Source organism: Pezoporus occidentalis, unplaced genomic scaffold (assembly GCF_034315485.1).
Source record: "Pezoporus occidentalis ecotype Australia unplaced genomic scaffold, CSIRO_AGI_Poc_V1 ctg408, whole genome shotgun sequence".
Classification (NCBI taxonomy): domain Eukaryota; kingdom Metazoa; phylum Chordata; class Aves; order Psittaciformes; family Psittacidae; genus Pezoporus; species Pezoporus occidentalis.
Window position 1 is genome coordinate 135,804 of NW_026915734.1, and position 27,790 is coordinate 163,593.

Consider the following 27,790-nt stretch of genomic DNA (forward strand, 5'->3'; position numbering starts at 1 on the left):
CATCCTGCATCCGAGAGCATCACCCCGGCAAGGTCGGCACCAGCTGCGGGTTCCGTGCGCCGTGAGCCCCCGGCAGCAGACGCTGTGGTCCCCGATGGGTCTGTCACTGACCCACCGTGCCCAGCTCCACGTCCCACGGGAAGCTCTTCCATACCCTTCCTCCTTCTCCTTTCTCTCTGCTGATACTCGCTGCCGCTTGGATTTCACCGTCCTTCGGCTCAGGCACCGCCTCCGGCTCCGTGCTGCGACCGGACCGGGGTATTTATAGCCCGCAACACAATCTCCAGCGCGGGTTGTGTCGGTATTGATGAACCGGGCTCGGTGACCCTGTGAAAGGAAGGACATGTCACTCGTGGCGGGGACACCTGCAGTGGCACAGCCGCGATTACAGCAGCCCCAAATGCAGGGGGACCCTGGAGTGCCATGTCCTCCGCCGTGGGGCCCTGCCCAGAACCACAGGAGGGGACGGGGACAGGGACACCCCCCCCGCCCCGGTCCGCCCCTCGGCGCAGCATCCCTCATGCATCCCATCCTCATGGGATTTTGCAGGGCCGGTGGTCCCAGCAAGAACTGAGGGCTCCCGTGTAGCTGTTGGGCTCCCCAGCACCCCACACACTCATGCCGTCTCCCATAGCTGTGAGCAGTGGGGCAGGGTCAGACAACACCCCCCCCCCCTACACACTCCCCACACACACCCCCTCCAGCCCGACGGGAGCAGGCGGCAGGCTGGGAATGTGAGGAATGCACCGCAGGCATGCTGCCCCTGCCCAGCTCCCCCTGCCCCACCGGCCTCTCCTGCAAGCCCAGGGCACCTCTGTGCCCCCCCCCCCCCCGGGCCGACGCAGCCCCCCATGGCTGCCATCACCTCACATCCTTCCCCATATAGTAGAGATGTCCCGGCCCTAAGGCATCCTGCCCCATAGGCAGCCGTTAACCCCTAGAGCACTCCCATGGGCTCCAGGGGCTGCCCCACTGTCCCTCCTTTCCGTATTTTCCTCCCAAGGCCTGCAACCCATAGCACAGGGGTTAGAGATTTAAACCCCGCAGTGGTGACATGCCCCCTGCCTCTAGTCCCCCCCCAGCTTCGGCAGCAGGGACACCAAGTCCCTCTGGCATGGCTCCCCACTTGCACCCTCTGCTGCTGGGGGACATCCTGCGTGTCAGGGGCATCAGGATCCCCACAGCATCCTGCTTATCTGGGCATGACTCCCCAGCTGCCACCCTGCATCCCGAACCCCCAGGGATCTCCCCAAACTCCCTGCCTGCCCCGGCTGGGTATACCCACACCCAGGGCACCGGATGTCCCTCCAAAGAGGGCACCCAGATCCCGGCCCCACTCTCCCTGCACACCACAGCCCAAGCCCTCCCTGAAATCCCTGCTTGGGTCACCCCTCTCAGCTGTGCACCTCCTCACACCTCACACCACCAGTGGAACATCCCCCAGGGCACCCCTTTGCCAAGGCCCCATCACATACACCCCCTGCACTCCATTGCCTGCCGCAGCCCTTGGTGGGCACCCCCTCCCCAGTTCCCATGCTACAACCTGGATACCCACTACCGAACTGTTCCTTGCTGGACGTCCCCGGAGCAGAGATGCCCTTCCACAGTCCCCCACGAACTGCGGACATGCCGAACCCAGCTGCCCCCCCGCCACCACCCTTCTATAGATCCCCTATAGAGCCTCAGCACCTCCTCCTCAATCCCACACAGCTGGGGACCTCCGGACCTGAGACCCCCCTCAGTGACCTCGCCCCTCGGGGACCCCCACCCCGCTCCCCATCCCCTCCACCGGAGAGCGATCACCCCCCCCCCTTTTCCTCCCCAACCGGTGCCCCCCATCCAGCTAACCCCTCCCCCGGACCCCCCCCTCCTCCTCTGGGGACACCGCCCCCCGTGTCCCCCCGCCCCGCGGTGCCGCCCATCCCCGTGCCGTCCGGCCGGGCGGGGCCCGGCGGCAGAGGGCGCTGGCCGGCCCGGGGCGGTGCCGCCGGGGGGGGGGGGGGGGGAAGGAGGGAGCAGGCGGCTGGCGCAGGAGCCGCGGGCGGCGGAGGAGGCAGCGCGGCCCATGGCTCCGCTGCTGCCGCTGCTGCCGGCGGCGCTGCTGCTGCTGCTGCCGCTGCTGCCCGTGTCGCTGCCGGCGGGAGCGGCACCGGGAGCGGGGCGGCGGGCGGCGACCCCCGACGGGGCGGCTTCGGCGGCCAACTTGACGGTGGCGGTGGTGCTACCGGAGCGCAACGTGAGCTACGCGTGGGCTTGGCCGCGAGTGGGGCCGGCGCTGAGCCTGGCGCTGGAGGCGCTGGAGCGGGGCGAGCCGCCGCTCCTGCCGCGGCCCTTCTCGGTGCGCGTCGAGTTCATGAGCTCGGAGCTGGAGGGCGCTTGCTCCGAGTACGTGGCACCGCTCAACGCCGTCGACCTGAAGCTTTACCACGACCCCGACGTCCTCTTCGGGCCGGGCTGCGTGTACCCGGCCGCGTCCGTGGGGCGCTTCGCGTCGCACTGGCGGCTGCCGCTCATCACCGGCGGGGCGGTGGCGGCCGGCTTCAGCCGCAAACGGGAGCACTACAGCACGACGGTGCGTACCGGGCCCTCGGCCCCTAAACTGGGCGCCTTCGTCTCCCACCTCCATGCTCACTTCAACTGGAGCACCCGCGCCGTCCTCCTCTACGTGGACCGCAAGACCGACGACAGACCCTACTACTTTACCGTCGAGGGTGTGTACCAGGAGCTGCAGGACGGCAGCAACCTCACCGTGCGCCACCACATCTACTCCCCCGACGAGGGCGGCCCCGACACCGCCGTGCACTTCATCAAAGCCAACGGGCGCGGTGCGTGGGGCTGTGGGGAGGGAGCGGCTTTGGGGGGACCCCACTCGGGATGAGGCTGAAAGCCTGGGGGGGGGGAGAGTGAGAGGAGGGGGTCCCCGCAGGGGAACTGCAACAGGGATCCGAGGCGGAGGGGAGGCAAAATCGTCCGTGGGGCACAGCGAGGGGCTGAGGATGTGGTGGGAGCTGTGTGGGGCACAGCTGGGAGGTGGGGGTGCGGGGGGACTGGTGTGGGGCACGGTGGGGGGATAAGGGTGTGATGCAACCCGTGTGGGGCACGGGAGGGGATAGGGATGTGGTGGGACCCATGTGGGTCACAGTGGGGGGACTGGGGTGCGGTGTGGCACACATAAGGTACATCAACTGGCTGGGGGTGCAGTGGAACCTGCCTGGGGTGCAGCGAAGGGATTGGGGTGCTGTGGAGCACATGTGCGGTACAGCAAGAAGTTGAGGGTATAGTGGGACGCATCTGGGGTACAGCAAAGGGATGGGAACACAATGGACCTGTGCAAGATACAGCGAGGAACTGAGAGCACAATGGGGGACAGAAAGGGGTCAGAGGGGCAGTGGGACCCATCTGGGGTGTAGCAAGGGGGTAGGGGGGCATTGAGATCCGTGTAGGGCACAGCAAAGGGCTAAGAGGGCAGTGAGATCCTTGTGGGGCACAGGGAGGGGATAGGGACGCAGCAGGATCCATGTGTGGTGCAGCAACAGGCTAAAGAGACAGTGGCACCTTTGTGGGGCACCGTCAGGGTCTGAGGACGCAGCAGACCTGCGTGGGGCACAGCAAGGGGCCGACGATGTGAAGGGACCCATATGGGGTGCAGAAGGGAGTGGGCAGAGTGATACCCTTGTGGGGCACAGCAAAGGTCTGGGGGCATAGTGGGACCTATGTGGGGCACAGAGAAGGGCTGGGAGCGCAGAGTGGCCCATGTGGGGCATGAGGATGGGCTGAGGGCACGGTAGAACCCATGTGGGGCATAGGCAGGGTGGGCAAAGCAGTGAAGGATGGGCACATTTTCTCACAGTGGGGCTGGGGGAGCAGTGGGACCTGCATAGGGAGGTGAGTGCAGAAGGGGGGCAAGGCAGGACCCAAGACCCCTGGGCTGCCCCAGTGCCAACTGGGGGACCCAGGGGAGGGTGGGAGCCATGGTGTCCCCCTCCCTGCCCCGTTACCCAGTCACCCTGTGCTGGGTGATGACCCTGCCCTATGTGGGACATGCGATGTGAAGGGTGCTGGGGCCACCTTACCCTCTGTGTTAGCAGGAACAGGGCGTCCCACGGGCAAGCAGGACGCAGCCACCTCCTCAGAGGCTGAAGGTGATGGTGTGGACGTGGCCGTCTGAAGGGCAGTGCTGGCCATGGTTATGCCTGGGGCTGAGGTGGCCATGCCAGGCCCATGCACCCACACTGTGCCCATCCCCTCTGTGCCCCACAGATGGGGCTGGGCATGGCCCCACCCTGCTGATGGATGGGTGCATCAATCCAGGGCCTGTTGAGAGCCCCAGGAGGGCGGCTATATTGGGAGCGGGAGGAAATGGAGGGGCTTACGAAGGCAGCTGGAGAGAAAGGGCAGCCTGATGCTCGTTCATTATTGATGAGCGGGGTATTGATCCCGGAGCCAGCCGCTCTGCGATGCTTCTTAATGGATCCTGAGATGCTGTGTCATTAAGAAGGACATTGAGCTGGGATGAGTGGAGCCAGATGAGCCAGTGGGAGACATGGTTCAGGCTGGGAGCTGTGGCTGGGGCGCTTCGGGGTGCTAGACCGGGTTCTCCATGTCTGAGCATCCCATGGCGGTCTGCGGGAGATGAGCAGCTTGTGGCTGCCCCTCATTCACTTGGCTGAGGGACTGGGATGGAAGTTGCCCGCATGCACTGTCACCAGCCTTGGAGCCATGTGGGATGGGGGCAAAGGATCGTGCAGGGAAAAAGTCTGAAATCAGTGATTCCCGTGAACGTTTCCGGCTTGGTGCTGTAAATCACCCTGATGGGAATCGATCCCTCCTGGTGCAGGCAGAGGGTTGTGGCTGGTGGGGAAGGAAGCCGAGTGTGGGCAAAGACCTGGGCTGCGGGGGAGTCTGGGCACCCAGAGATGGGGCAGGATGTGGGGCTGGGTGCTTGGCCCCACGGGGTGGGTGCTGAGGGCTGCGATGCTGATGTTGGGTGGTTTCCTGAACTGAGATACAGGGCAGGGAGTGGGGACCTGCAAGAGCATCCCAGGGTTGCCCACCTCTGTGTGGCGTAGCATGAAGGGGGAAGCAGGAGCTTTGGTCACAACCACATCCGTGTCCAGTGACACAGCATTTGCCCCTCTTGGCATCACCTTCCTTCTCCCATGGGTGGGCAGGAGTTTGGGAAACTTTTCCAGGGGGAAGCCACTTCCTTGCCCCACTGTGTGCCCCCAGTGCTGCCAGTCCCTGATATTCTATAGAGGCACAGGGGGATGTGGGTACATCGCGCTTCCCATTGCCCCTCTCAGCAGTGCCTGTGCGACGTGCAGGGGCCCACGTCCCTCCTGCCACTTGTGAAAGCACTGATATAATTAGAGCTGTGGCTGAGGGAATTACCAGAGCATCTGCCTGCAGAGCCCAGGTCCCTGCCTGGGGGATGGCTGGGTGCTGCCATTGAGAGGGGAGTGCGTGCAGTCCTCACCCCTGCAGTCCCTGTGGGCATAGGGCAGACGCTGGGCTGGGGCCCTGTACTGATGGGGCTGCTCATAACTGGGATTAGCTATATAAACCCAGGATTTACCCTCCCTTTAGGGTTATCTTCCACCATGCAGGGATCAGGTAGTGCCTTGCCACTCTGTCTGCACACTCATGGTCCTGCCCATCCCCATGCATCATGGGCACCCCTTAAACAAATGCCTGTGGGCTGCCTGCACCCCAGCCTCACAGGACCTCATTCCCCTTGTCCTTGGTGATGCTGGGGCTGCCTTTGGCCATTCCCAGTCCCTGCGGGGTGTATGAGCAGGCAGGGATGAAGCTGCTGGTGTCACCGAGAGCCTCAAGCATTGACCCTTCCCTTCTGTGTGGCTCCTGAAACCTGTCCCTAGGGATCCACGCTGGCGCCAGCCCCCCCCCTCCTCGCTCGGTGGCCTCTGACCGGGCGGGTTTGTGCCGCCGCCACCGCGGCTGGGGCTGCCTGCCCCCGGTGCCCACCATCTGCCACCAGCTGCTGCGGCTCCACGGCCTTCCCCAGTGCCTGCGATGGGATGTGGAGGGTACCGGGCTGTGTCCCCACAGGGGGACCCTCGGCTTCCGGATGGTGGGATGATGCTGAGGTGCCCATCCCGGCTGAGAGACGTGGGCATGGCACAGTGCTGGCTGCAGGACCAGCCAAGTGTGCAAGGTGGGAGTGTTTATTTGAAGCACTACAGCACTCACAGGGAAGCCATTTCAGACCCTGGAACGGGGTTTTTGCTCATGCACAGCCCAAGCTGCTGTGATTTACCTCTTCCCCCATGCCCACGATCATCTCCCCACCTCGCTGTGGGTTTCCTATGCCCATGGTGGCTGTGCTGGGTCCCTTCTCCCACTCCAGCCCCCGTGGGTGACCGACCTGCCGGCACTGCTGCCTGCGTGGCCGGGCGCCCTCCAGCAGCAGGGACCCCATCGCATGGCGTGGGGCTTCCCCACTGTCCCCAGCCCTCCTGGTGCTCCAGCCCTGGGCCCTATGGAGAAGGGCTGTGCGCCGGGGCCAGCGCCCAAGTGTGACATTCCTCCCGCACCCGCCGCCGCCGCCTCCTCCGTTGCTCAATCCCGGGTTCCCAGCCAGGATGGCTGGAGCGGGGGCCCTGGTTTTCCGGGGGGAGGGAGGAGGCAGTGGCAGGATCCTCCGCAAGGGCAGGGAGGGCCCCTGCTCGGGGGGGTTCTGGACACCCTCGGGCGCCCGTTCCCACAGCCCGTGGTGCCCTGTGCCAGCCCCACGCTGCCCCTATGCAGCACAGGGGTGGGCATCGCGCCGGGGCTGTTTGAGCCCCCAGCAGTGGATGGGGACATGGGGGGCAGGCGGCCGGGGCCCGGGCACCCCCTTGCCGTGTGGGTCACAGCAGTGAGATGCTCTGTTTCCAATTAGCGCTGCGGCCGCCAAAGGTGCTGGAATCCGCGAACCTGCGCATTCCTGCCGCACGGCTGGCCGGCCACAAACCCAAACATGGGCTTGTCCTGTTGCTCAGACCGTGCTCCCCAGGGGCCTCCGGCGCCTCTCCGGCCTCCCCCCCCCGGGCCCCTCAGTGGGGCTGGGAGCAGATGGGGAGGTGATGCCAAGGGGAGGCATCCCCCGGCTGGCCTTTGGTGGAGCAGGGTATTGGGAGTCTGTGTGTGGGATGTCTGCCTCATGTTTTGCAGCAATGGTTCCCTCTGTTCTCCTTCTCCCCTTCAGCATAAGGTGGCTGATGGCGCAGGAGTAGGTCAGGGCCAGCAAGGGTGATGTGTCTGAGGCCATGGGGTGTGTGGCATGAGGAGGTGGTGAGCCGAATACTGCCCCATCTGCCTGCTCCATCCTTGCCACAGGCACTGAGTGTGCCTCCAGGGTTGGTCTGCCCTGTTGCTCCAGGGGAAAGCATCCCACCCCATGGGAGCATCCCACCCCATGGGAAAGCATCCTACCCCATAGGAAAGCATCGTGCTCCATATCTGCCCCAGGATGGGGTATCACCCTCCTGATGCCCCACCTCCATCCGGCAGTGGTGTACCTCTGTGGGCCACCGGAGATGCTGCGGCAGATCATGCAGCTGGCACAGCAGGAGAACCTCACCAATGGTGACTACGTCTTCTTCTACCTGGATGTCTTCGGGGAGAGCCTGCGGGGCGACTCGGCCCGTGATGCCTTCAAGCCGTGGCAGCAGAGCCCGGGACAGGACTCAGAGCTGCGGGAGGCTTTCCAGGTGAGGGGCACACACCAGCCTGGGGACAGGGACCCCTCCTCCCGGTTGTGGTGTGTGAACCGGGTGCTGTGCTCGGTTGCAGATGGTGCTCGTGATCACCTACTACGAGCCCCAGAACCCGGAGTACCAGCAGTTCCAAACCCAGCTCATCCTGCGGGCTAAGCAGAAGTTCGGGGTGCAGCTCAACTACTCCCTGGTGAGTGAGTCCCGCTGTGTGATGGGGTGGTGGGATCCTCTGCGTGGGGCTGTGGTACATCACCAGTATGCAGAGGGTGGGATGCAGCCATGGGCAATGCAGGAAGGGCTGTCCCAGATGGGAACAGCCACAGGCACTGCCGTCCACTGTCATTTAGTTGTAGATGCCCCATCCCTGGCAGTGTTCAAGGCTGGACTGGACGGGGCTTGGAGCAACCTGCTCTAGTGTGAGGTGTCCCTGCCCATCCCAGGGGGTTGGAACTGGATGAGCTTTAAAGTCCCTTCCAACCTAAACCATTCTATGATCTCCACAGGGTGCCTGTTGACCCTGGTGTGGGGTTATGGAGTGGGTGCATGGCCCTGGTGTGCGGGTCCTGGGTGTGGGGGGCTCCTGTGTGCATATGGGTATGGTGAGGTTCTCCTGTCAGATGAACCTGGTGGCGGGGTGTTTCTATGACGGGATGCTGCTGTATGCCATGGTGCTGAATGAGACCCTGCGGGAGGGCGGCTCCAAGAAGAACGCCACACACATCATCGAGAAGATGCGGGACCGCAAGTTCCAGGGTAACGGTGGGAAAGGGGCACACAGGCTGTGGGTACCACCGAGCTCTTGTAGTCCTTGTCCCACCTTGGCTCTTGCTTGTCCTGCAGGGGTGACAGGGCTGGTGAGCATGGACAGCAACAATGACCGGGACACTGACTTCAACCTATGGGCCATGAGCGACCCCAAGACCGGGCAGTACGAGGTGGGGACCACACTGGGATCCTGCGGGATGCTGGGATGCTGGGGACATGGTGGGGCTTAGCTCTCTCTGCCATAGGTTGTGGGGCACTACTCAGGTGTGGAGAAGCAGATACACTGGCTGGGACGACCCATCCCCTGGGTGAAGGGGGCTCCCCCCTTGGACAACCCACCCTGTGTCTTCGATGTGGATGACCCTTCCTGTGATAAAAGTGGGTCTCAACATCCCTCTGTCCCCAGCACCCTTCCGTGTGCATGCAGGGCAGCTGGGCCATGCTGATATCCCCTCCTGCCTGCAGCCCCACTCTCCATGCTGGCCATTGTGGCTTTGGGCACCGGCCTCACCTTTGTCATGTTTGGCATCTCCAGCTTCCTCATCTTCAGGTCAGTTGGGTCTGTGGGACCCTTTGCTTGGGTACCAGACACCTCTCAGCCTGGTTGGGAGCAGGCAGGGCAGGGGGGATATGAGGTCCCTGAGCCCCCATGTGCCTACAGGAAGTTGATGCTGGAGAAGGAGCTTGCCAGCATGCTGTGGAGGATCCGCTGGGATGAGCTGCAGTTTGGGAGCCCTGAGCGGTACCACAAGACAGCGGGCAGCCGGCTCACCCTGTCTCTGGTGAGAGCTGCAGCCTGCGGCACCTCTCCTCCTGCCTCTGCCCCTGTGCTGCCCTTCCTTCCTGTGCAACACTCCTACCCTGTCATCCCGTACACTGCCCTCCATCACCTTCAGAGCCACAACCCCCATTGCATCCATCCCTCATACAGTCCTCCATCCCTACGTAGCCCTCCATGCCCTCCCTATAGAGCTGCACTTTATCCATCCCGTCCATGACCGTGCATCCCTGCAGAGCCACTCTTGATCCATCCCCTACATAGCTGCGAAACCCCTACGGAGCAGCATACCGCATCAAACCCCTGCGGAGTCTTCCCCTACATGGCCACTCTTATCCATTCCCTACATCCCCTGCAGCACACCATACCTCAACCTTGACAAGCTTGTGAGGTGGGCTGATGCCAACCTCATGAAATTTAACCATGCCAAGTGCAAGGTCCTACACCTGGGTCAGAGCAATCCCAGACACAGCTACAGGTTGGGCAGAGAAGAGATTCAGAGCAGCCCTGTGGAGCAGGACTTGGGGGTGTTGGTTGATGAGAAAATGAACATGAGCTGGCTTCAGTGTGCACTCGCAGCCCAGAAGCCAACTGCATCCTGGGCTGCATCAAAAGGAGGGTGACCAGCAGGTCGAAGGAGGTGATCCTGCCCCTCTGCTCTGCTCTTGTGAGACCTCACCTGGAGTATTGTGTGCAGTTCTGGTGTCCTCAACATAAAAAGGACATGGAACTGTTGGAACAAGTCCAGAGGAGGCCACGAGGATGATCAGGGGACTGGAGCAACTCCCGTATGAAGATAGGCTGAGAAAGTTGGGGCTGTTCAGCCTGGAGAAGAGAAGCTGCGTGGAGACCTCATAGCAGCCTTCCAGTATCTGAAGGGGGCCTATAGGGATGCTGGGGAGGGACTCTTCATTAGGGACTGTAGTGACAGGACAAGGGGTAATGGGTTAAAACTTAAACAGGGGAAGTTTAGATTGGATATAAGGAGGAAGTTCTTTACTGTGAGGGTGGTGAGGCACTGGAATGGTTTTCCCAGGGAAGTTGTGAATGCTCCATCCCTGGCAGTGTTCAAGGCCAGGGTGGACGAGGCCTTGGGTGATATGTTTTAGTGTGAGGTGTCCCTGCCCATGGCAGGGGGGTTGGAACTTGATGATCTTAAGGTCCTTTCCAACCCTAACTATTCTGTGATTCTATGATTCTAAAGTCTTCACCCTCCCTACAGAGCATGCAGAGCTTGTCCTGCACCATCCCTTGCATGCACCCCCCCAGCCTAGCATGCCCATTGCTAACCCCCTCCTTCCTCACAGCGTGGCTCCAGCTACGGCTCCCTCATGACCAGCCATGGCAAGTACCAGATCTTTGCCAACACCGGCCACTTCAAGGTCAGTGCAGCAGGCAGGGAACTGAGCCACCCCCCCTAAACCCTTCCCAACCCTAATGGGGTTCTTTCCCATGGCTGTACCGCTGCCCTGCCAGATGCTGACACTTTCCATCCCTCCCCAAACCCTGCCTCTTCCTCCCATCCCTGTACCCCAGGGCAATGTGGTGGCCATCAAGCACATCAACAAGAAGCGCATAGAGCTGACGCGGCAGGTGCTCTTTGAGCTGAAACACGTAGGTTTGGGGTCTGGGCTCGGGTGGGCGCCCTGCTTGTGGGTGCAGGGGCTGGTCCTGGCTGTGGGGTGGTTCTGGTGGGAGCAGCAGCCCGTCCCATCTGACCTCAAGCCCGTCTGGGCTCTGCTTCCATGTGCAGATGCGGGACATCCAGTTCAACCACCTTACCCGCTTCATTGGGGCATGCATTGACCCCCCCAACATCTGCATTGTCACTGAGTACTGCCCGCGGGGCAGCCTGCAGGTAGGGGAAATTGAGGGGCACTGGGTGACACTGCTGGGTGAGCTGGGTGGGCTGGGCATTGGAGACAGGGCTGTAGACGTTGGTGGCCACACAAGCCCCATAAGACTCTCAGCAGAGGTGCCCAAAAAGAAGTCAGAGATGGAGGGGAGGGGATTGGTGCTGCAGAGCCCCCCTGCAGATGGGTGCTTGTGGGGCTGATAGCAGTGCCACCATCCCACTGAACTGGGGTCCACTCTCCAGGATGTCCTGGAGAATGAGAGCATCAACCTGGACTGGATGTTCCGCCACTCCCTCATCAATGACATCGTCAAGGTACCCAAGCAAGGCGCGTAAAGGGCTGAGGGATGCCTCTGAGGGATGCCGTCTTCACCCTGTCTGTCCATCCCAGGGAATGGCCTTCCTGCACAACAGCATCATCGGCCACCACGGCAGCCTCAAGTCATCCAACTGCGTGGTGGACAGCCGCTTCGTGCTGAAGATCACTGACTACGGGCTGGCCAGCTTCCGCTCGCCCTGCGACGGCGAGGACACTCATGCCCTCTATGCCAGTGAGTGGCTGCTCATGGGGACCAGGGGGGTGGGGTGGCCCTGTCTCACCACTCCATGGCTGTGTCCCACCAGAGAAGCTGTGGACAGCCCCAGAGCTGCTGCAGAAGGGGCGCCTGCCCACCCCAGGCATGCAGAAAGCTGATGTCTACAGCTTCGGCATCATCGTGCAGGAGGTTGCGCTGCGCAACGGCCCCTTCTACATCGAGGGCATGGACCTGAGCCCCAAAGGTGGGCATGGGGGGAAGGTGTGGGGTGGTCCCATCCCTGCTGGGGTGGTTGCAGCGCTCACTATTGGCTGCCCCCTGCAGAGATCGTGCAGAAGGTGCGTAACAGCCAGAAGCCGTTCTTCCGGCCCTCCATCGACATCGGGGTGCACAGTGAGGAGCTGGCGGTGCTGATGGAGCGCTGCTGGGCGCAGGACCCGGCTGAGCGCCCCGACTTCAGCCAGATCAAGATCTTCATCCGTAGATTCAACAAGTGGGTGGCTGGTGAATGGGCAGGGTGGCCCTGTGGGGGGAGCAGGGATGGCCATGGGGCTGTGGCTGGGGGCTTCCCATGGTGCCACTGACTGTACCCCGGCAGGGAGGGCAGCACCAGCATCCTGGACAACCTGCTGTCGCGCATGGAGCAGTATGCCAACAACCTGGAGAAGCTGGTGGAGGAGCGGACGCAGGCCTACCTGGAGGAGAAGCGCAAGGCAGAGAACCTCCTCTACCAGATTCTGCCCCAGTGAGAGGGGGGAGAGATGGGAGTGTGCGGGTCTGGGGTTGTTGTGGGGTCAGCATGCATCCGCTGCTGGGATGCATGGAGACGGATGCAAGGGGTGCAGAGGGAATGGGGTTGTGGTGGGAGCTTGCCATCGTCACCCGCTGTCGTTGCCAGCTCTGTGGCAGAGCAGCTGAAACGTGGGGAGACGGTGCGGGCTGAGGCTTTTGACAGTGTCACCATCTACTTCAGCGACATCGTGGGCTTCACTGCCCTCTCGGCAGAGAGCACTCCCATGCAGGTGAGAGCAGGGCTTGGGGGGGCAGCCCTGGCATGGGGGCTCATACCCTGGCAGTGCCGTTGCTGGGGCAGGGGGGGACATGCCGACTCCCAGCCCCACATGCACCCTTGCTTCACCAGGTTGTGACACTGCTGAACGATCTCTACACGTGCTTCGATGCCATCATCGACAACTTTGACGTCTATAAGGTGAGGGGGATACCAGCAAGCTCAGCCCCCAGAGTGAGGCAGGCAGCGAGGAGCCTGGGGTATACCTGCTGCCCTTGACCCCGCAGGTGGAGACTATTGGGGATGCCTACATGGTGGTGTCGGGGCTGCCGGTGCGCAACGGGAAGCTGCACGCCCGTGAGATTGTCCGCATGGCCCTGGCCCTCCTTGAGGCTGTTAAAACCTTCAAGATCCGGCACCGTCCCAATGACCAGCTGCGGCTGCGCATCGGCGTGCACACCGGTGAGCGCTGGTGCCGCAGCCGGGGGGCATCCGTCTGCCCTGCAGCAGCCACGAGCATCCCTGTGCCCACAGGTCCTGTGTGTGCTGGGGTGGTGGGATTGAAGATGCCACGGTACTGCCTATTTGGGGATACAGTGAACACCGCATCTCGCATGGAGTCCAATGGACAGGGTGAGCCATGGGGAAGGCGGATGGGGTTCAGTGCTGCACATCATGCCCCGCTTCCAGACCCAGTCATGTCTCTTTTTGTCCCTTTGTGCCAACCAGCCCTGAAGATCCACGTATCATCCACTACCAAGGAGGTCCTGGATGAGTTTGGCTGCTTCGAGCTGGAGCTGCGTGGGGATGTGGAGATGAAGGTGAGGGCGCAGGGACACCGGTGGGGTGACAGCGCTTCCTGCCACAGGGTGGGTGGGTTGGGGCTGGGACCCCTTGTGCCCCTCGGTGCTGGAGATTGTACCCAAGGACCAAGCACTGGAGGTGGGGAGGGTCTCAGCATCCCCTCCATCCCCAGGGCAAGGGGAAGATGCGGACATACTGGCTGCTGGGTGAGAGGAAAGACCCCATCTGAGCCTGGTGGCAGTGGCAGAGCCCCAGCCCTGATGGGGCAACCAACAATTCCCGGTGCCTGGACCCCTGGGATACACCGGCACCCTCCATCACTGTAGCCCCCATACACGCACTGCAGCCCCCCTGCTTCAGCAGGGCTTAGGCACAGGGGGCCTGCGGCCACGGCATTGCCTGGCCCCCTCCATTGGCACCAGCAAAGACCAGTTCCCCCTGCAGCCTCTGCTGCGATCCAGCCCGGGGGACCCTCTATCCCTGCTTTCCCTTCCCTCTGCCCTATGGCTCAGCTGGCTCTGAGCCTCTCCCGGGGCCTGGCTGCCCCGCAGGCACTTTGCCATCTCTTTTCAGTACCTGGCCCCCCCGGCAGAAGTTGTGCCCATGTCACCCCCTACCCGGGGAGGGGGATACAGGGGCTCCTGCTGGGTCTGATCCCTTGGCCAGGGCATGCTTCAATGCTGCGGCTCCCCCCCCTCCTTTCCCCAGTCTTCCCCTCCCCTGTATATAACCCCACCGGGTCATGTAAATACCCCCCCCCCCCCCCCCCAGGTGTAAATATAGGAGTCGCTGCAAACTATTTTGTGGAAATACAAACTTCCCCAAATCTCTCTGTGCCCAGACCTCTGCTTCGCTCTGCCCACGGTGGTGAGGGACACGGGACACCCCCGAGCATGGAGCTGAGCCTGGGATGGCGATGGATGCAGGGAGCATCCTGGGGGGGGGCCGGGCAGGGGCGGCCGGCACCGGGCGGCTGCGGCTGGCGAGGGCTCGGGGCGGTGCTGGGAGGGCAGGGCCGGTGCGGCGGGGTTTGCTTTGGCCTGAGGGCTGCAGTGCGTTCCGCTGAGCTCATGATCTGGAAGCGCCGCAGCCGCCTCTTACTGGAACCCACCTGTGCCTGGGGATTGGGATGGGGACCGTGTGTCACCCGCTGGGGAACTGGAAGAGGGCGCGTCCCAGGGGATGGGGCTGTGCCAGGGGCTCTCCCTCCCTGCACAAGGGCCACAGTGTGTTTTGGGGTACCAGTGATGTGCGGAGGGGATGGAGGGTGTCCCAGTGCCTGCACTGCATGGCCCCACGGGATGCTGGGAACACGGTGCTCCCCCTCCAAACACCCAGCCTGAGGACAACCCTGGGGCAGAAAGGAGGCCGAGAACACCCGTACCCCAATATATTTATTGCTTGTGGGACTGTAGCCGGCTGGTCAGCAGGGCGCAGGGCGGGGGCTGGTCTAGGGACTCAGTGATGGGAGTGGAGAAGGATGCGTCCTTCGCAAAGGGGCTGTCACCGCTGCGGATGCTGGTGACACCCTGGAGGGGGGGAAGTGGAGAGGTCCCGATCAGCAGCCGAGCCCTCTGAGTGCTGGCAGGCAAGGGTGCCGGGGGGGGCTTACAGTGAGGCTGCGGGCTTGCTCCAGCCAGAAGCTGCAGGGCTGCTCTGTGAAGTAGTCATGAGGCTGCAAGTGGACAGGGGCATGGCATGTCCAGGAGGACACGGGAGCCTTGCAGGCTCACTGGGGGCTGCCACAAGCTGGGGGGTCAGGGGGCTGTCCCCTGCCTGTACCTGGGAGGGGGGCGATGGTGCGGACAGGCAACCCTTGGGTTGGTAATCCTGGTGCGTGACAGATGTTGACTCCATGGGCATCCGGGGGGAGAGATCTTCTTCAGCATCTCTTCCCTGCGGCAGAGCAGACCCTGCACCCTTCAGTGCTGGGGCCTCTCCCAGCCACAGCAGGGTCCCCTCCTCTAAGTCATGGCCATGCACTTAGGGATGCAGACTCACCTGTATTTATGGTAAAGCATGGCCTTCAGCATGGCCTCACGCCGCCCTGTGAGAGGAAAAGGTGCCATGAGCCCCACAGCTTTGATCCCCTTGCTGACTTCTGGGGGTCACAGGGCTCAGCCTCACCCTGTCCCAGCATCAGGACACTATGTGGCGGGCAGTAGGTGTCCATGGTGGTGCTGTTGTTGGGCCCAGGGAGGTGATGGTGGTACAGCAGCCTGGGATGGCCGTGCCGGTGGATGAAGCCCTCACTGCCCTGCTCCTGCCCTTGCACGATATCCAGATGGTTCGTGGCTCTCTGTAGAGTGATGGTGGAAGCTGTGGGAAGGGGGGCAGGAGCCCACCCTGCAGTGCCCGCTCTTGGCTTTTAGGCTTTTGGTAATCCACTGGGGACTCCGTGCAGGGTTGGGAGGTGAGGTCATCACCCCCCTCCTGCTGAGCAGCTGCAGTCTGGGGCAGTGCCCTATAACTGAGGCTGTGCCATGCAGGCAGATGCCTGACAGGACCTGGGAGCAATCCCAGAGGCATGAGCTGCAAAAAGAGGGGAAGGAAGGAATGGTCCTTCAAGCCAGCTCACTGGGAAAGCAGGAGTGGGGGCATCTGTGGCTTGGGCCCTGATGTAGGACAAGTGCTCTTATTGCACTTGAGCAAACTATGGGATCCCCAGGCTGAAGCAAAGCTTAGCCCATGTCCCCCCAGCCTGGCTTGCCCAAGCAGGCATCCCCACATCCCAGCAGCAAGCTCCCTGCTTTCCTCCCACAGCCCCACCATCGCGCCCCACGTTCTTGCCCGTGTTTTATGCTATTGAATTTCATCCCTTTTCCATCCCGCTGGGCTCAAGGTCATCCAGGGAGCTCCAGCTTGGCCAAGGGAAGCTATTTAAAGAGAGGGGGCTGCTCAGGGTCAGGGAGCTTCATGTGATCAGCACGTGGGATGCGATGGGGTGAGTTTTGAAGGGACATTTCCCCCCATGGTGAGGAGTTACCTCCTCCTGCCAGTTGTGGATCAAGCAGCGTCCCCGGGGCACCAGCCTGGGGGGCTGCCGTGCAGGCATCTGCAGCACCACGGTGGAGGGCACCTCGCAGGCAGAAGCCCCACAGCTCCCCGGGCAGGGCGGCAGCTCGGCTGCACAGAGTTCCGTGTCAGTCTCGGTGGGTGTCACCGTGCCGGGCACGGCTGGCAGGGCCTCGGCAGGCAGCTCGGTCATGGCTGTCAGTGCATCACACGGAGCCTTCTCCATGGGCACCTCAGGCAGGAGGACATGGCTTTGGGCCCCATCTGTGTACAGTGGCCTCTCCTCAGGGTGCATATGGCTTGGCAGAGCCACCCTGCGAGGGGGGGCAGTGCCTGAGGGAAGGCGGTGGGGTGCATCTTTCAGCCTCCCTGCCCTGCCTGCAGCCCCCCACCAGCATGGGCAGGACCCTGAGGCCGGGTACCCCGTAGTGTCACCCCCACCCCGGGGTGGGGGACAAGGGACTCTTCTCCCTTTGGGCTCAGAAGCAGTGCCCACGCTCAGAAAGGTGTCGTCCCCCCCCCAATAATTCCCCTCTCCCCCATCCAGTGTCCCAGCCCAGGCTCAGCTCCCCACTATGTCCCATTCCGCCCCCCGTGTCCCCTCCCAGGGCTCCGCAGCTCCCAGCCCAGGCTCTACCCCTACCTCCTCCCCAGGAGCCACCCCCCCAGGCCGTACCCCAGACCCCCCCACTTCCTACCCCCCCATTCCCATAGTGCTCCATAGCCCCCCCCAGACCCCTGCCCTCCAAGCGCCTCCGTCGGGGGTCACCCCATGTCCTTTCACCCACCCGTGGGGCGCCCCGTCCATGGCGCCTGCACCGAGAGGAACTGCTCCGTCTCCATGGAGACCGTAAACACAGGCCGCTCCGCAAGCTGATTGGTGGCGCCGGGTGAACGCGCGTCTTCTATTGGCGGAGAGAAGGGAGAGGGCGGGGCCAAAGCGCAGCGGTCTTGCTCGAGGGAGGCGTGGCCGGGGCAGGGGCGTGCAGGCACATGGCAGCCCCGGGGTCTGTCCCCGCTATGGGTCCGTGCGTGTCCCCCTCTCCCGCAAGGCCCCGGTGCCTCGGACCTGCCCCAGAGGCTCTTCCAGTGGAAGCCGGGTGGGCACCGTGCCCGTGCTGGCACAGCTCGGCTTCTGCCGGCGGGACGAGCCCCGCACTGGGGACACACTGCTCCCCATGGCTTGATCCAAGTGATCCCCCAACACCATTCGGGCACACACAGGGTGATGGGGCGGGATGTGCCCAGCCCCTGGCTGGACGCAGTGGGTGCCCCCCGACGGCGTGGGGCAGCTCCCCTCGCTGCCAGCCCTCGCTGGGCCCCCGTTCTTCAGGCAGAAGAAGGGCCCTTTGATAGCGCACGGCGGGCTCCGGCACGAGGGCTGTTATTCCAGCTCTCTGCGGTGTGTGCCGACGGGGCCGCCGCACGCCTGGCCATGGGGCCTCTGTTTTTCCTGGCCGGGATGTGCCCGGCCCTTCTGGCCTCGGACAGCCGGGGCCCCCGAGGGGGACCGCTCCTCCCTGCGGGCGCTCGGCTCCGGGCCAAGCAGGGGCTGCTGCGAGCCCATCTGCAGCGCAGCTGCGGGGAGGAGGCAGAGACATGCCTGGAGCTCAGGCTCCAGCAAAGGGGCCCCCCACAGCGGGACTGCATCAGGGCCTGACGCCACTGGAGGTCAGGGTGTCCCAAGCACTGGGGGTTCGCTGGGAGGGTGGAGAGCTGCTGGTCGTGTCCTGGGCTGGGCTGAGTTGCACCAGTGCTCCAGCTCATGCTGGAGGGGGGTGTCCTGCCCCAGCTTCCACTCCAGGGTGCTCATCCCAGCAGCATCCCTGGATGCCACACCCTGGGGGAGGCGGAAACGTAGCCAGGCAGCATGGGTGACTACAGGACAACAAAGGCACCACAGCACAGTGTGGGACGGGGACCCAACAATGCCAGCCTGGGGGTGTGCACTCACTCTAGGGGGGTATAGGGGGCATGACTGCGGGGCTGCACCCTGGCAGGCAGCATCGCCGTGGGGCAGCAGCGCGGCAGCTGCTGGAGCACATCTGGCTGCCTCTCCTGGCTGACACATCCCCCATCACTCCCCCTGCTCGGCTCTTTTGGGAACTTGCGTCATTTGTGATAGTCTTCGTTCAGCTGAGGAATGAAAACAGCCGCTGCTCCCCTGCCCCCCGGCCCCATGGGGCTGTGACCCCTCTGCTGCCTGGGGAATGACAAAATAAACCCTGCGCAGGAGGAAACGTGGCTGCAGCCGTACGGACCCTGACCTCGTGTGCAGGCTCTTGCCCTATGCCCCATCCTGGGGGATTGCTCTGGGTAGGCTTGGCGGGATGATGCACTGTGGATCCTTGGCCTTTCTATGAAGTCCCCACCTCCCCAGGAACCCCCAGCTCCTCTCTGGGGTTCCCACCTCTCTAGTGAACCCCAGTTCTTCTTTGAAGTCCCCACCCTCCATGGACACCCACCCCTTCTCTGGGGTTCCCACCTCCCCAAGGACCCCCATCCCCTCTTGGGGAACCCACCTCCCCATGGGCACCTACTTCCTCTTTGGGGTCCTACCTCCACAGGGAACCTATCTTATTTTTTGGTGTCCCCATCTTCCCAGGAACACCCACCCCCTCTTTGGGGTCCCCACCACCCCAGTGAACCCCAGCTTCTCTTTGGGGTCCCCAGGGACCCCCATCCTTTCTATGTGGTCCCCACCTCGGCAGGGGCACTCATCCCCTCTTTGGGGTCCCCACCTGCTTAGTGAACCTCATCCCCTCTTTGGGGTCCCCACCTCCCCAGAGGCACCCATCTTCTTTTGGGGGTTCCCAGTCCCAGGGACCCCCACCCCCTGGTCTCTGCAGCCCCAAGGCAGGGCTATCCCATGTCCATAACCATCTCCATCCTGCCCTGCAGCTCGGCCAGGTCCCGGCCGCCCGCATCATCGCCATCATCATCCAACATCTTCAAGGCTCATTTGCACCCTGAAAACATTCCCGTGCTATACTGGGCGTGTGTGGAAGCACCACGGTTCTCCAGGGGCCCCACCGCCGGCGCCGTGCAGAACAGAGCTGCCATTCACGCCGCGGTGCTGCGGTCCCTGCGCGGTTGGCACCGGTGCCAGGTGCGACGTGCGCCGCCACAGCACCGGCACCAACACTAAATATAGCCCCAGAGCACGGTGCACGGGAGGCACCGGGCTCGGAGCATGTGTGGGGACACAGGGCAGTGGGGACACAGGGACATATGTGTGTGGGGCGTGTGTGTGAACAGAGGCATGCATGTGTGCAGTGCTGCCCGCGGCATGGGGTGCGATGTCATGTGTTTTGTACAGTGGTGAGTGCACAAGGAATGGGGATGTGCAGGGCAGTGCAGGCACAAAGGGCCTTGAGTGTGCAATGCTTTTGCACAGGGGTCTTGGGGATGCAACACTCGCACTGTGGTGCATGCACGAGGGGCTGGTGTGCAGCACTTGCACAGGGGTGCATGCACAAAGGCCTGGTGTGTACAGCACAATGCAAGCACAAGGGGTGTGGGGTGTGCAGCACTGATTTGCACATTGGTGTGCGCACAATGGTTGGGAATGTGCACCACAATGGAGGCACAAGGGGTCCTGAGAGTGCAAAGTAGGCCCAGGGGGTTGGGATGTAGAACACTGTTTTTCGTAGTTGTGCATGCACAGGAGTCTGGAGTGTGCAGCACGTGCACACGGGTACATGCACAAGGGGTCTGGGGTGTACAGCACAATGCAGGCACAAGGGGTCTTGAGTGCAACGCTTTTGCACAGGGGTCTGGGGTATGCAACACTTGCATTGTGGTGCATGCATGAGGGGCTGGTGTGCAGCACTTGCACAGGGGTGCATGCACAATGGGTCTGGGGTGTACAGCACAATGCAGGCACAGGGCTCTGGGGCGTGCAACACTGTTTTGTGCGCAGTAGTGCATGCACAGAGCTCTGCTGTTCACAGTGCAATAGCACAGGGTGTCTGGGGTGAGCAGTGCCATGTGCTTTGCACAGTGCTGCAAGCGCAGGGGGTCCGGGGTAAGGTGTGCAGTGAGTTTTACATTATGGTGCACAAACGGGTCACCCAAAGGCAGGGTGAGGGGCACGCAGGAGTGCTGGGGCTCTGCTGTGGCAGTGGGGCTGGGTGGGCAGCTCAGGGCATGGGGCGCTGCTGGGACGTTCCCCAGCTTGGGAACCCTGACCTCCCGATGGGCCTTTAGTCTGTGGGATGTGGGCACCCCCCAAAAACCTCCTTCTCCAACTGGGGGGTCCCAGAGCATCTCCAGTGTTGGCAGGTTGGGATGTGGGGAGCTCAGACACCTCCTCCAATAAGCAAGGCACCCAGTTCCACCCATGTCCCTGTTACTGTGACGCTTGAGAGCCACCCTGACACAGAGCCAATGAAGCCACCACCAAGGAGATGCTTTACTGGGGAGCATCAGATAGTGTGGGGGGGGTCAACCAGGGGGCCACCCCAGCTGCCGCCCCCCAAGCACATGGATGTGCAGATGGTAGACAGACTGAGCACCATGCTTCCCATCATTGATCACTGTGGAGAAAAGGACAGAGGCTCAGGACACCCCCTCGGACACCCCCAGCCCCCTGGGACCCCCAACTCACCGAGGCGGTACCCATCAGCCAGCCTCTCCGCCTGTGCCGTGCGAGCAGCCACCACCAGCAAGTGCCCCAGGAGCTGTGGTGGGGAGGGGGCAGCATAAGGGGCAGCACTGAGTGTTGACCCCCCCCCAGCGTTCACAGGGAACCCCCCCGGCCTCACCTCAGTGTCCTGGGGACCCACACAGCTGATCCGGGGGATGGGGCACTTGGGGATCACCAGGAAGTGGACAGGGGCTTGGGGGGCCACATCGCGGAAGACCAAACACTGTTGGGGGGGGAAGCAGAGTGAGCCCCGTTCCCATGGGTGCTGCACCCTTCCTCCATGGGGACACTGCCGGGGGTCCCCGCTACCTTGTCGTCCTCATAGAGGATGGTGGCGGGCACGCTACGGGCGATGATCTTGCTGAAGATGGTGGGCTGTCCCCCCGCATCCTCGCCGGCTGCCGCCGCCCGATGCGCCTTGTCCACCTCCCCGCCCCGACCGCCGGACGTGCAGCGCTGCACCGGGGGGTACACCGGAGGGGTTAGGAGGAAACCGGAGCCTCGGCCGGGGCACGGGGATACGGGAGGGGACGGACGGACAGAACCGGGGGGGGGGGGGGGGTCACAGGATGCCCACGGGGGGACCTGGCCTACAGCCGGGGGTGGGACGGACGGGTGGGACGGGGTAACGGACCGGACGGGCACAACCAGGGGATGCCACGGGATGCACACGGGAGGACTGGACCCGCGTGCTGGGCGGGGGGGGGGGGGGCATCCGTTAGGGACGGAAGGGGTGTGGGGGGTCACCAGGTACCGGATCCGCTGCTGGGAGGGGAACGAAGTTGGGGGGGGGGGGGACGGGGACGGACCGAACGGGCGGGGAACACGCGTGCAAAGGTGACGAGGGGTGGGTACGGGGGTGATGGGAGGTGCATGGTGGGGTGATCAGGAGTGCGCATGGGGGTCACAGGGGGTGCACGCATAGGTGACACCCGTGGGAGTGACAGGGGAGCGCACACGGAGCTGACACCCATGGGGTCTGGTGTGTGTGTGTGTGTGTGTGTGTGCGGGAAGGAGGCCCGCAAGGGAGCCGTGCGGAACCCCCCCGCCGCGGAGCGCACGTTCGGGCCCGGCCATACCCCGCTCCCTGCCCTCCCTCCTCCGGTGTCCGTCCCCCCCCAACCCCCTCCGCTCCGGTTCCCCCGCGCACCTCCCCTGCACGCAGCGCTCCCCGCACCAGCCCCCGCGCCAGCAGCGCCGCCATGGCCGCGGAGCAGGCCCCGCTCCACCGCCCCATTGCCTCCCGCTCCCGTCACTCACACCCCTAATCCCGCCCCCTTCCCAGCGCCTTAAAGGGCCCGCACACACGTGGGGCACCCCCGGCCGCTCTGCCGGTACCCAAACCACGATCGCACCCGGCACACGGGACGCACCCCCCCCACCCCGAGATCAAGGACGCGGGAAGGCGAAGCGGTGCTGCCCGTGTTTATTGCGGCTCAGAAGCCCATGCGCGGCCGCTTGCGGCGGGTCTGGGAAGCGGAGGAGAGCTGGCTCTGTGAGGACGGGATGCAGGTTTGGCTGGCCTGGCTCCCGGGGGGCTCGGCGGCGTCGGCGGGCGGCTCGTCCCACATCCCGAGGTAGACTCGCAACGTCCTGCGCCGCTCCTTGGGGATGCCGCGGGAGCGCAGGCTCTGCGAGGAGAGCAGCCCGTCCTCCGGCGGTGCCGGGGGGCTGGAGGGTGGCAGCGGCGGCAGGCTGCGCTCCTGGGACAGCCCGGGGGTGGGTGGCAGGGGGCCGGAGTCGCTCAGCTCGGACTGGTACGTAAGGGACGAGGTGAAGCTGGCCGAGAGGCTGCGCCGGCCCCGGGCTTGCTTCTGCCGCCGCCGCCGCTCCCGCAGCGCCCTCTGCGCCTGCAGCAGCTGGAAGCTCGTCCTCTCCTCCCACCACTGGCCCCAATCCCCGGACCAGGCTGCCGTTAGACGGGTGCTCAGGGGGTCGGGATCTCCCTCCACCTCCAGAGGCTGCGGTGGGGTGCGGGTCTGGAGGTCCGTGAAGTCCCAGCGCTGGATGCGGCCCCCCTCCCGCATAGCTTGGCGCAGCTGCTGGCGTGCCTGTTCCTGCAGGGCGTTGGGCGCTGCCGGTGCCTCCAGCTCTTTGCGGAAGAACAGGCGATTCTGGCTGATGGTAGAAGGCGAGGCGCGCCGGAGGTGCTTCTTGCAGCCCTTGAACAGGGCCTTCAGCCAGGGGCGGTACAGCAGGTCAGTGTCTGGGCTGGGCACCACTGGGGAGGGCTCTGGGCTGGCACAGGGTGGCTGTGGCAGATCAGCATCATCCTGGGCTGTTGGAGTGTTTAACACCTGCTCTTCCTCCTCATTGATCACTTCTGGATTGGACAAAGTTTGCTCTTCCTCCTCACTGCCCAAGCCTGGCGGCCTGCTGACTGAAGACGTGAAGACAGGGGAAGAGCCAGGGGCTGTTGTGGCCTCATCTACCGCAGCTGGTGCAGGGGGATGCGCTGCCTTGTGAGTCAGCCTCTGGCAGAAGACATCCCCGGCCTCAGAGAGCTGGAAAACCAGCAGGGATTCCTGTGGTCCATCCTTATCCACTGTGGCAGCCAGACCTGTGGCGACAGGGGACACGTTGCCCTGGGGCCTGGCCAGCAGCGTGGGCTGCCTCCAGCCCACATGGGCACACTCACTGCTGGCTCCTGTCCCCCCATGTCCTTTTCTCAGTCATGAATCTCTTGCACAGGGTAGTTCAGGGCTTTGCTTTTGCTTTTTCAACCACTACCTTCCCAGGGCTACACTTTACCCCCCTCTAGCCCACATCCCTCCCCACCAAGACCCACACCCCAGGTCGGCACAGGGCCCTCACCAGCAGCTGGGGTGTTCAGGCGGTGCTGGAGCAGCCAGTGTCTGTGCGGGAGCTGTGCAGGTAGGTGCTGCAGGCAGCCAGCGATGCTGTGCAGCTTCTGTGGAGGTCCTGCTAGCTGGCAGACTGACTGGCTGTCCCCTGCAGAACAACACACAAAAAAATGGCCAGGGGTGACAGCTTGTCCCAGCAGTGAAGATGCTGGGACGTGGGCACATAAGCACCCACAGCAACCACCAAGGCCCATCTCTCACTCACCCCGGTATTGCAGCAGTAACAGCTCCTGGGTGCAGGATGTGCCAAGCAGCACCTTATGGTTCCTCTCAGAGCCCCCTGGTATCAGGTGGGCAAAGAGAGGGGGGTCCTTCATCATGTGTACCCACTTGAGCACAGGCACCAGTGGCAACCGCTCGTCCAGCACGTACACAGAGAACTAGGATGGGAGGCATGACTTAGGGGGGCACACACTGATATGTTGTGGCAGTCCCCCCTGCCTGGGGTGTCCCCCCGAGGTGTGATGGGACTCACCTGGGTGGTGACAAGGTGCTGGGAAGGATGAGCCTTGCCCAGGTACATAGGCAGCACCACACGCTCGCCCCGCTGGCAGCTGGCTTCCTCACCCACCTTGAACAAGTCGAACTGGCACCTCTCAGGGACCTGCGGCAGCAGAGTAGGGTCTGTCAGCACCCCAGGCTGGGGAGCCCTCACCCCTTCCATCACCAGCTCTATGCCCTGTGCTCACCCGAGTGTCCAGGCACTGCAGGCCAGTGCGGTCAGCACAGCTCAGCACACGTGGGTGGGCAGTGAAGTCGCTCCAGCGCCAGGGTGAGTGGTCCCGGAAAAACATGGTCTGCGGGTCACGTCGGAGCTGCTGTAGCCTGTTCGGAGAAGATAGTGATGGCAGAGCCCCTCTTTCTTGGGTCCCTCTCTCGAGACCAGGGGTCTGCTTGAGCCCCCTTCCCAGGCCTTAACGCTCCCACTCACCCTGTCTCGACGCTCCAGAGGTAGACAGCTCCGCTCTGGGTGCAGACAGCCAGCTCCCCAGGAAGGTGAGGGCTGCAGGATGGTGTGGATGGCATCACCACAGGGATGAGAGTATCTCCTGTGGCAGGGAGGGCTGCAGAGGTGGCAGAGCCCCTCCTTGCAGAGCTCCTTTCCCTCATTGCCTACCTGACAGTGAGACAGGAGGCAGGCATGCTGGTGCGGATCACCTGCAGTGGGGTGGGAGCTGCTCCCATCCTGCCTGACACCCTCCAAACACCACAGTGATAGTCTGAGCGAACACCAACGAAATCTGGAATGGGACAGTGAGATGACAGCATCCTGGGGGCTCCCTGCCACCCCTCTACCCCCTGCCCGAGGTTTGGATCATACGTCTGGCTCACCTTCCCCATCCACCCGTGCAGCAGCTATTTGCCGTATGTGCCCGTTGAGCTCAAACCGTGCTGGGGAGCCCTGGGCATGGGGTAGCTTCTCCAGCACCATGTCCTGGAAATCTGGGGTGCCAGCTAAGGGCAGCGCAACACAACCCTCCCCCTTGCCACCCCAGGGACACCTCATGTGAAAGGATACAGAGGTGGTTCATGGCCGGCCCTCTGGGGTACACCAGGCAGCCCACGCGTGCCCCAGTGTCTTTGGGGGGCAGCCAGGCCAGCGCCCCCCCTGTAGGGCTGTCATCGAAGAGCAGGCTGGCCCACTGCAGCAGCAGCTCCTCATGCACGCAGTCTGCCAGCATCACCAGTGGCATCTCGAACAGCCAGTCCCGGCAGAGGTGGGAGAACCAGCGCAGGCGGGAGACAAGGTGCTTCTGGGGGCAGCCGCTGTGGGGGAAACAGTGTCAGTGGGGGAGAGAGCAGGACACCCTCAGACCTTGCCAGGGCATGGGATATAGAACTCATAGCAGCCTTCCAGTATCTGAAGGGGAGCTACAGGGATGCTGGGGATGGACTATTCAGTAGGGACTGTAGTGATAGGACAAGGGCTGATGGGTTCAAACTGAAAGAGGGGAAGTTCAGGTTGGATATAAGGAAGAAATTCTTCACTGTGACGGTGGTAAGACACTGGCACAGGTTGCCCAGAGAAGCTGTGGCTGCCCCATCCCTGGCAGTGTTCAAGGCCAGGTTGGACAGGGCTTGGAGCAACCTGCTCTAGTATGAGGTGTCCCTGCCCATGGCAGGGACCTTGGAAGTGATGATCCTAAGGTCCTTTCCAACCTAAACCATTCTGTGATTCTGATGCTTACCGCCTGCCTTCTAAACGCTCAATTTCCTCCATCAAGGCTGTCATCCGGATGGTGCTTTCCCGAGCCGGTCTCTGCGGGGACAGAGGTTTGGGCTGGCAGCTGCACGAGGAATATGTCTGGAAGCAGGTTTTGCCCCTGGATTGACACTGACCCTCAGGCCCGAGTCGCCCAAGTGGAAGTTCTTGTGCAGCAGTTGCCCCAGGGAGCCAAATGCATCTTCTGGATGATCCACAAAGAAATGGCTCAGCTGTGACGGAAGGCCAGGGAGGGGTTAGGATGCGCAGGGATCCCACGCCGTCCCCCCAGATCCTCGCAGGACATGGTGCCCCAGGCCCTACCTGCTTGGCGAAGTCCAGTGTGCCTCCAGACTTGCCTTCCTGGAGCTTCCTGTGCAGCATGCCGCGGTAGAGGATGTCCCGAGGGGTGACTGAGGGGACCCAGCAGCCTGTGGGGAGAGGGAAGGGGCCAGTACTGGCATGACTGCTCACCCGTTCGCACTCCCTCCTGTGCAAAACATCCCCGAGGGGAGCTGCTAAAGCCCTCGGTGCCCGGGTGGCATCCCGAGCAGCGCGTGTGGAGGTGTAACGGGATGTGCCCCCCACCACCCCGGGCAGCGCACCCCTCCCACGGCTCTCACTCGCGTTAGGCGGCAGGCAGGGTACGACGGCGGCGTCGGCGGGGTCCCAGCTCTCGCCCGCCCCACCGCGGCGGGGCACGAACACCGGCTCGGCCTGCAGGGAGAGGCGGCGGGGGGGTGAGGGCGTCCCCGGCGCGACGCAACCCCCCCCGGGGCCCGGGCAGGGCGGGCTGCGCCGCGGTCTCACCTGGCGGCGGCCTGGACCGGCCTCCAGCACCTGCCCACGTTCGCCCCAGCCGGCGGCCGGAGCGAGGCCCCCCTCCTGCCGGGGCGGGCCGGCTCCGAAGTGGGAGGGGAAGAGAGCGGCCGGGAACTCCATGTCCCCGGGGGGCAGCGCTGGTACCGGTGGGGTCTGAGAGAGACGGGAGCGGGGCCTGAGCCGGCGGATCCCGGCTCCGGGAGCTCCGGCCGCCGCCCGCCCACACGGTACCAGTGCCACTGGCGGAAGTGACGTCACGACGGCGGCTCACTGCCGTCGGCTATCACCAATCAGCACCAGGGAAGAGAAAGGGGGCAGAGCGGCGCCGGCGGCAGCGCCACTCGGAGCGCTACCGCACCCTGGCGGCCGGAGGAAGAAAACGCGCCGCACCGGTGGGACCGGAATCGGGACCGGGACCGGGAAGGGGGAAGAGAGGGACCGGCACCGGCACTGCGGAGCCATCGGTGCGGGGTGCCTCGGCGCCCCCGCGGGCACACACAGCCGCCCGTGCCGCTCACGGGAGTGTGCCGGTGGGATCCTGCGGCTTTTCGGGGGGCAGCGGCTGCCGGTCCCCTTCCCACGGGTGCTCCTGACCCGTGGGACCCCAGCAGTGCCCGGGGGGGGCACGGGGCTGTTGGATAGACCCCTGGGGTTGGCCGGTCCTCTACAGCTCCGCTCCGCGGTGAGGAGGGGAGCGGGATGGGAGTGACCCGAAGTGGGGCTGTGCACACCGTGGGTCACTCGCCTTGGTTAAGGGGGACGGTGTTGTCAGG

At 63.7% G+C, this 27,790-nt stretch overlaps 4 protein-coding genes across 4 annotated transcripts; 1 reads left to right on the forward strand and 3 right to left on the reverse strand.

Moving 5' to 3' along the window:
- Positions 1–2,007: 2,007 nt before the first annotated feature.
- Positions 2,008–14,293, forward strand: NPR2 (natriuretic peptide receptor 2). The gene is made up of 22 exons (XM_062633921.1): positions 2,008–2,825; positions 7,513–7,712; positions 7,795–7,908; positions 8,336–8,471; positions 8,559–8,653; positions 8,729–8,861; positions 8,949–9,033; positions 9,145–9,265; positions 10,569–10,643; positions 10,798–10,875; positions 11,015–11,119; positions 11,360–11,431; positions 11,508–11,667; positions 11,741–11,896; positions 11,977–12,145; positions 12,251–12,397; positions 12,551–12,674; positions 12,794–12,862; positions 12,949–13,123; positions 13,196–13,294; positions 13,391–13,482; positions 13,638–14,293. Exons 1-22 carry the CDS (start codon positions 2,066–2,068, stop codon positions 13,692–13,694), a joined length of 3,222 nt encoding a protein of 1,073 aa, XP_062489905.1. The 5' UTR covers positions 2,008–2,065; the 3' UTR covers positions 13,695–14,293.
- Positions 14,294–14,839: 546 nt separating this feature from the next.
- SPAG8 (sperm associated antigen 8) lies at positions 14,840–17,397 on the reverse strand. The gene is made up of 7 exons (XM_062633896.1): positions 17,269–17,397; positions 16,452–16,794; positions 15,593–15,764; positions 15,467–15,512; positions 15,248–15,361; positions 15,078–15,140; positions 14,840–14,994 (listed from the first exon to the last, which is right to left on the reverse strand). Exons 1-7 carry the CDS (start codon positions 17,286–17,288, stop codon positions 14,916–14,918), a joined length of 837 nt encoding a protein of 278 aa, XP_062489880.1. The 5' UTR covers positions 17,289–17,397; the 3' UTR covers positions 14,840–14,915.
- Positions 17,398–20,874: 3,477 nt separating this feature from the next.
- On the reverse strand, positions 20,875–22,369 carry HINT2 (histidine triad nucleotide binding protein 2). The gene is made up of 5 exons (XM_062633922.1): positions 22,279–22,369; positions 21,438–21,584; positions 21,247–21,351; positions 21,090–21,162; positions 20,875–21,018 (listed from the first exon to the last, which is right to left on the reverse strand). The coding sequence occupies exons 1-5, from the start codon at positions 22,363–22,365 to the stop codon at positions 20,927–20,929; spliced, it is 504 nt and encodes a 167-aa protein (XP_062489906.1). The 5' UTR covers positions 22,366–22,369; the 3' UTR covers positions 20,875–20,926.
- A 160-nt stretch (positions 22,370–22,529) lies between these two features.
- On the reverse strand, positions 22,530–27,158 carry TAF1C (TATA-box binding protein associated factor, RNA polymerase I subunit C). The gene is made up of 14 exons (XM_062633923.1): positions 27,006–27,158; positions 26,819–26,912; positions 26,520–26,626; positions 26,333–26,428; positions 26,182–26,252; positions 25,512–25,759; positions 25,325–25,435; positions 25,110–25,233; positions 24,924–24,995; positions 24,682–24,817; positions 24,468–24,596; positions 24,198–24,372; positions 23,943–24,080; positions 22,530–23,688 (listed from the first exon to the last, which is right to left on the reverse strand). The coding sequence occupies exons 1-14, from the start codon at positions 27,135–27,137 to the stop codon at positions 22,565–22,567; spliced, it is 2,757 nt and encodes a 918-aa protein (XP_062489907.1). The 5' UTR covers positions 27,138–27,158; the 3' UTR covers positions 22,530–22,564.
- Between the last annotated feature and the right edge of the window lie 632 nt (positions 27,159–27,790).

Excerpts from the sequence above, each read along its gene's own strand:
- SPAG8 (XM_062633896.1), bottom strand. The coding sequence starts at position 17,288 with ATGGACGGGGCGCCCCACGG. Across the intron at positions 15,362-15,466 it reads ATGCTTTACCATAAATACAG|GGAAGAGATGCTGAAGAAGA; the intron begins GTGAGTCTGCAT and ends GCTCTGCCGCAG. Across the intron at positions 15,141-15,247 it reads CACCATCGCCCCCCTCCCAG|CCTCATGACTACTTCACAGA; the intron begins GTACAGGCAGGG and ends GTCCACTTGCAG.
- HINT2 (XM_062633922.1), bottom strand. The coding sequence starts at position 22,365 with ATGGGGCGGTGGAGCGGGGCCTGCTCCGCGGCCATGGCGGCGCTGCTG. Across the intron at positions 21,163-21,246 it reads TGGGTCCCCAGGACACTGAG|CTCCTGGGGCACTTGCTGGT; the intron begins GTGAGGCCGGGG and ends TCCCCACCACAG. Across the intron at positions 21,019-21,089 it reads GGCTGATGGGTACCGCCTCG|TGATCAATGATGGGAAGCAT; the intron begins GTGAGTTGGGGG and ends TTTTCTCCACAG.
- TAF1C (XM_062633923.1), bottom strand. The coding sequence starts at position 27,137 with ATGGAGTTCCCGGCCGCTCTCTTCCCCTCCCACTTCGGAGCCGGCCCG. Across the intron at positions 25,760-26,181 it reads GAGCGTTTAGAAGGCAGGCG|CGGCTGCCCCCAGAAGCACC; the intron begins GTAAGCATCAGA and ends TTTCCCCCACAG. Across the intron at positions 24,373-24,467 it reads AGCACCTTGTCACCACCCAG|TTCTCTGTGTACGTGCTGGA; the intron begins GTGAGTCCCATC and ends CTCCCATCCTAG.
- NPR2 (XM_062633921.1), top strand. The coding sequence starts at position 2,066 with ATGGCTCCGCTGCTGCCGCTGCTGCCGGCGGCGCTGCTGCTGCTGCTG. Across the intron at positions 10,644-10,797 it reads CCAACACCGGCCACTTCAAG|GGCAATGTGGTGGCCATCAA; the intron begins GTCAGTGCAGCA and ends CCTGTACCCCAG. Across the intron at positions 13,295-13,390 it reads CATGGAGTCCAATGGACAGG|CCCTGAAGATCCACGTATCA; the intron begins GTGAGCCATGGG and ends TGTGCCAACCAG.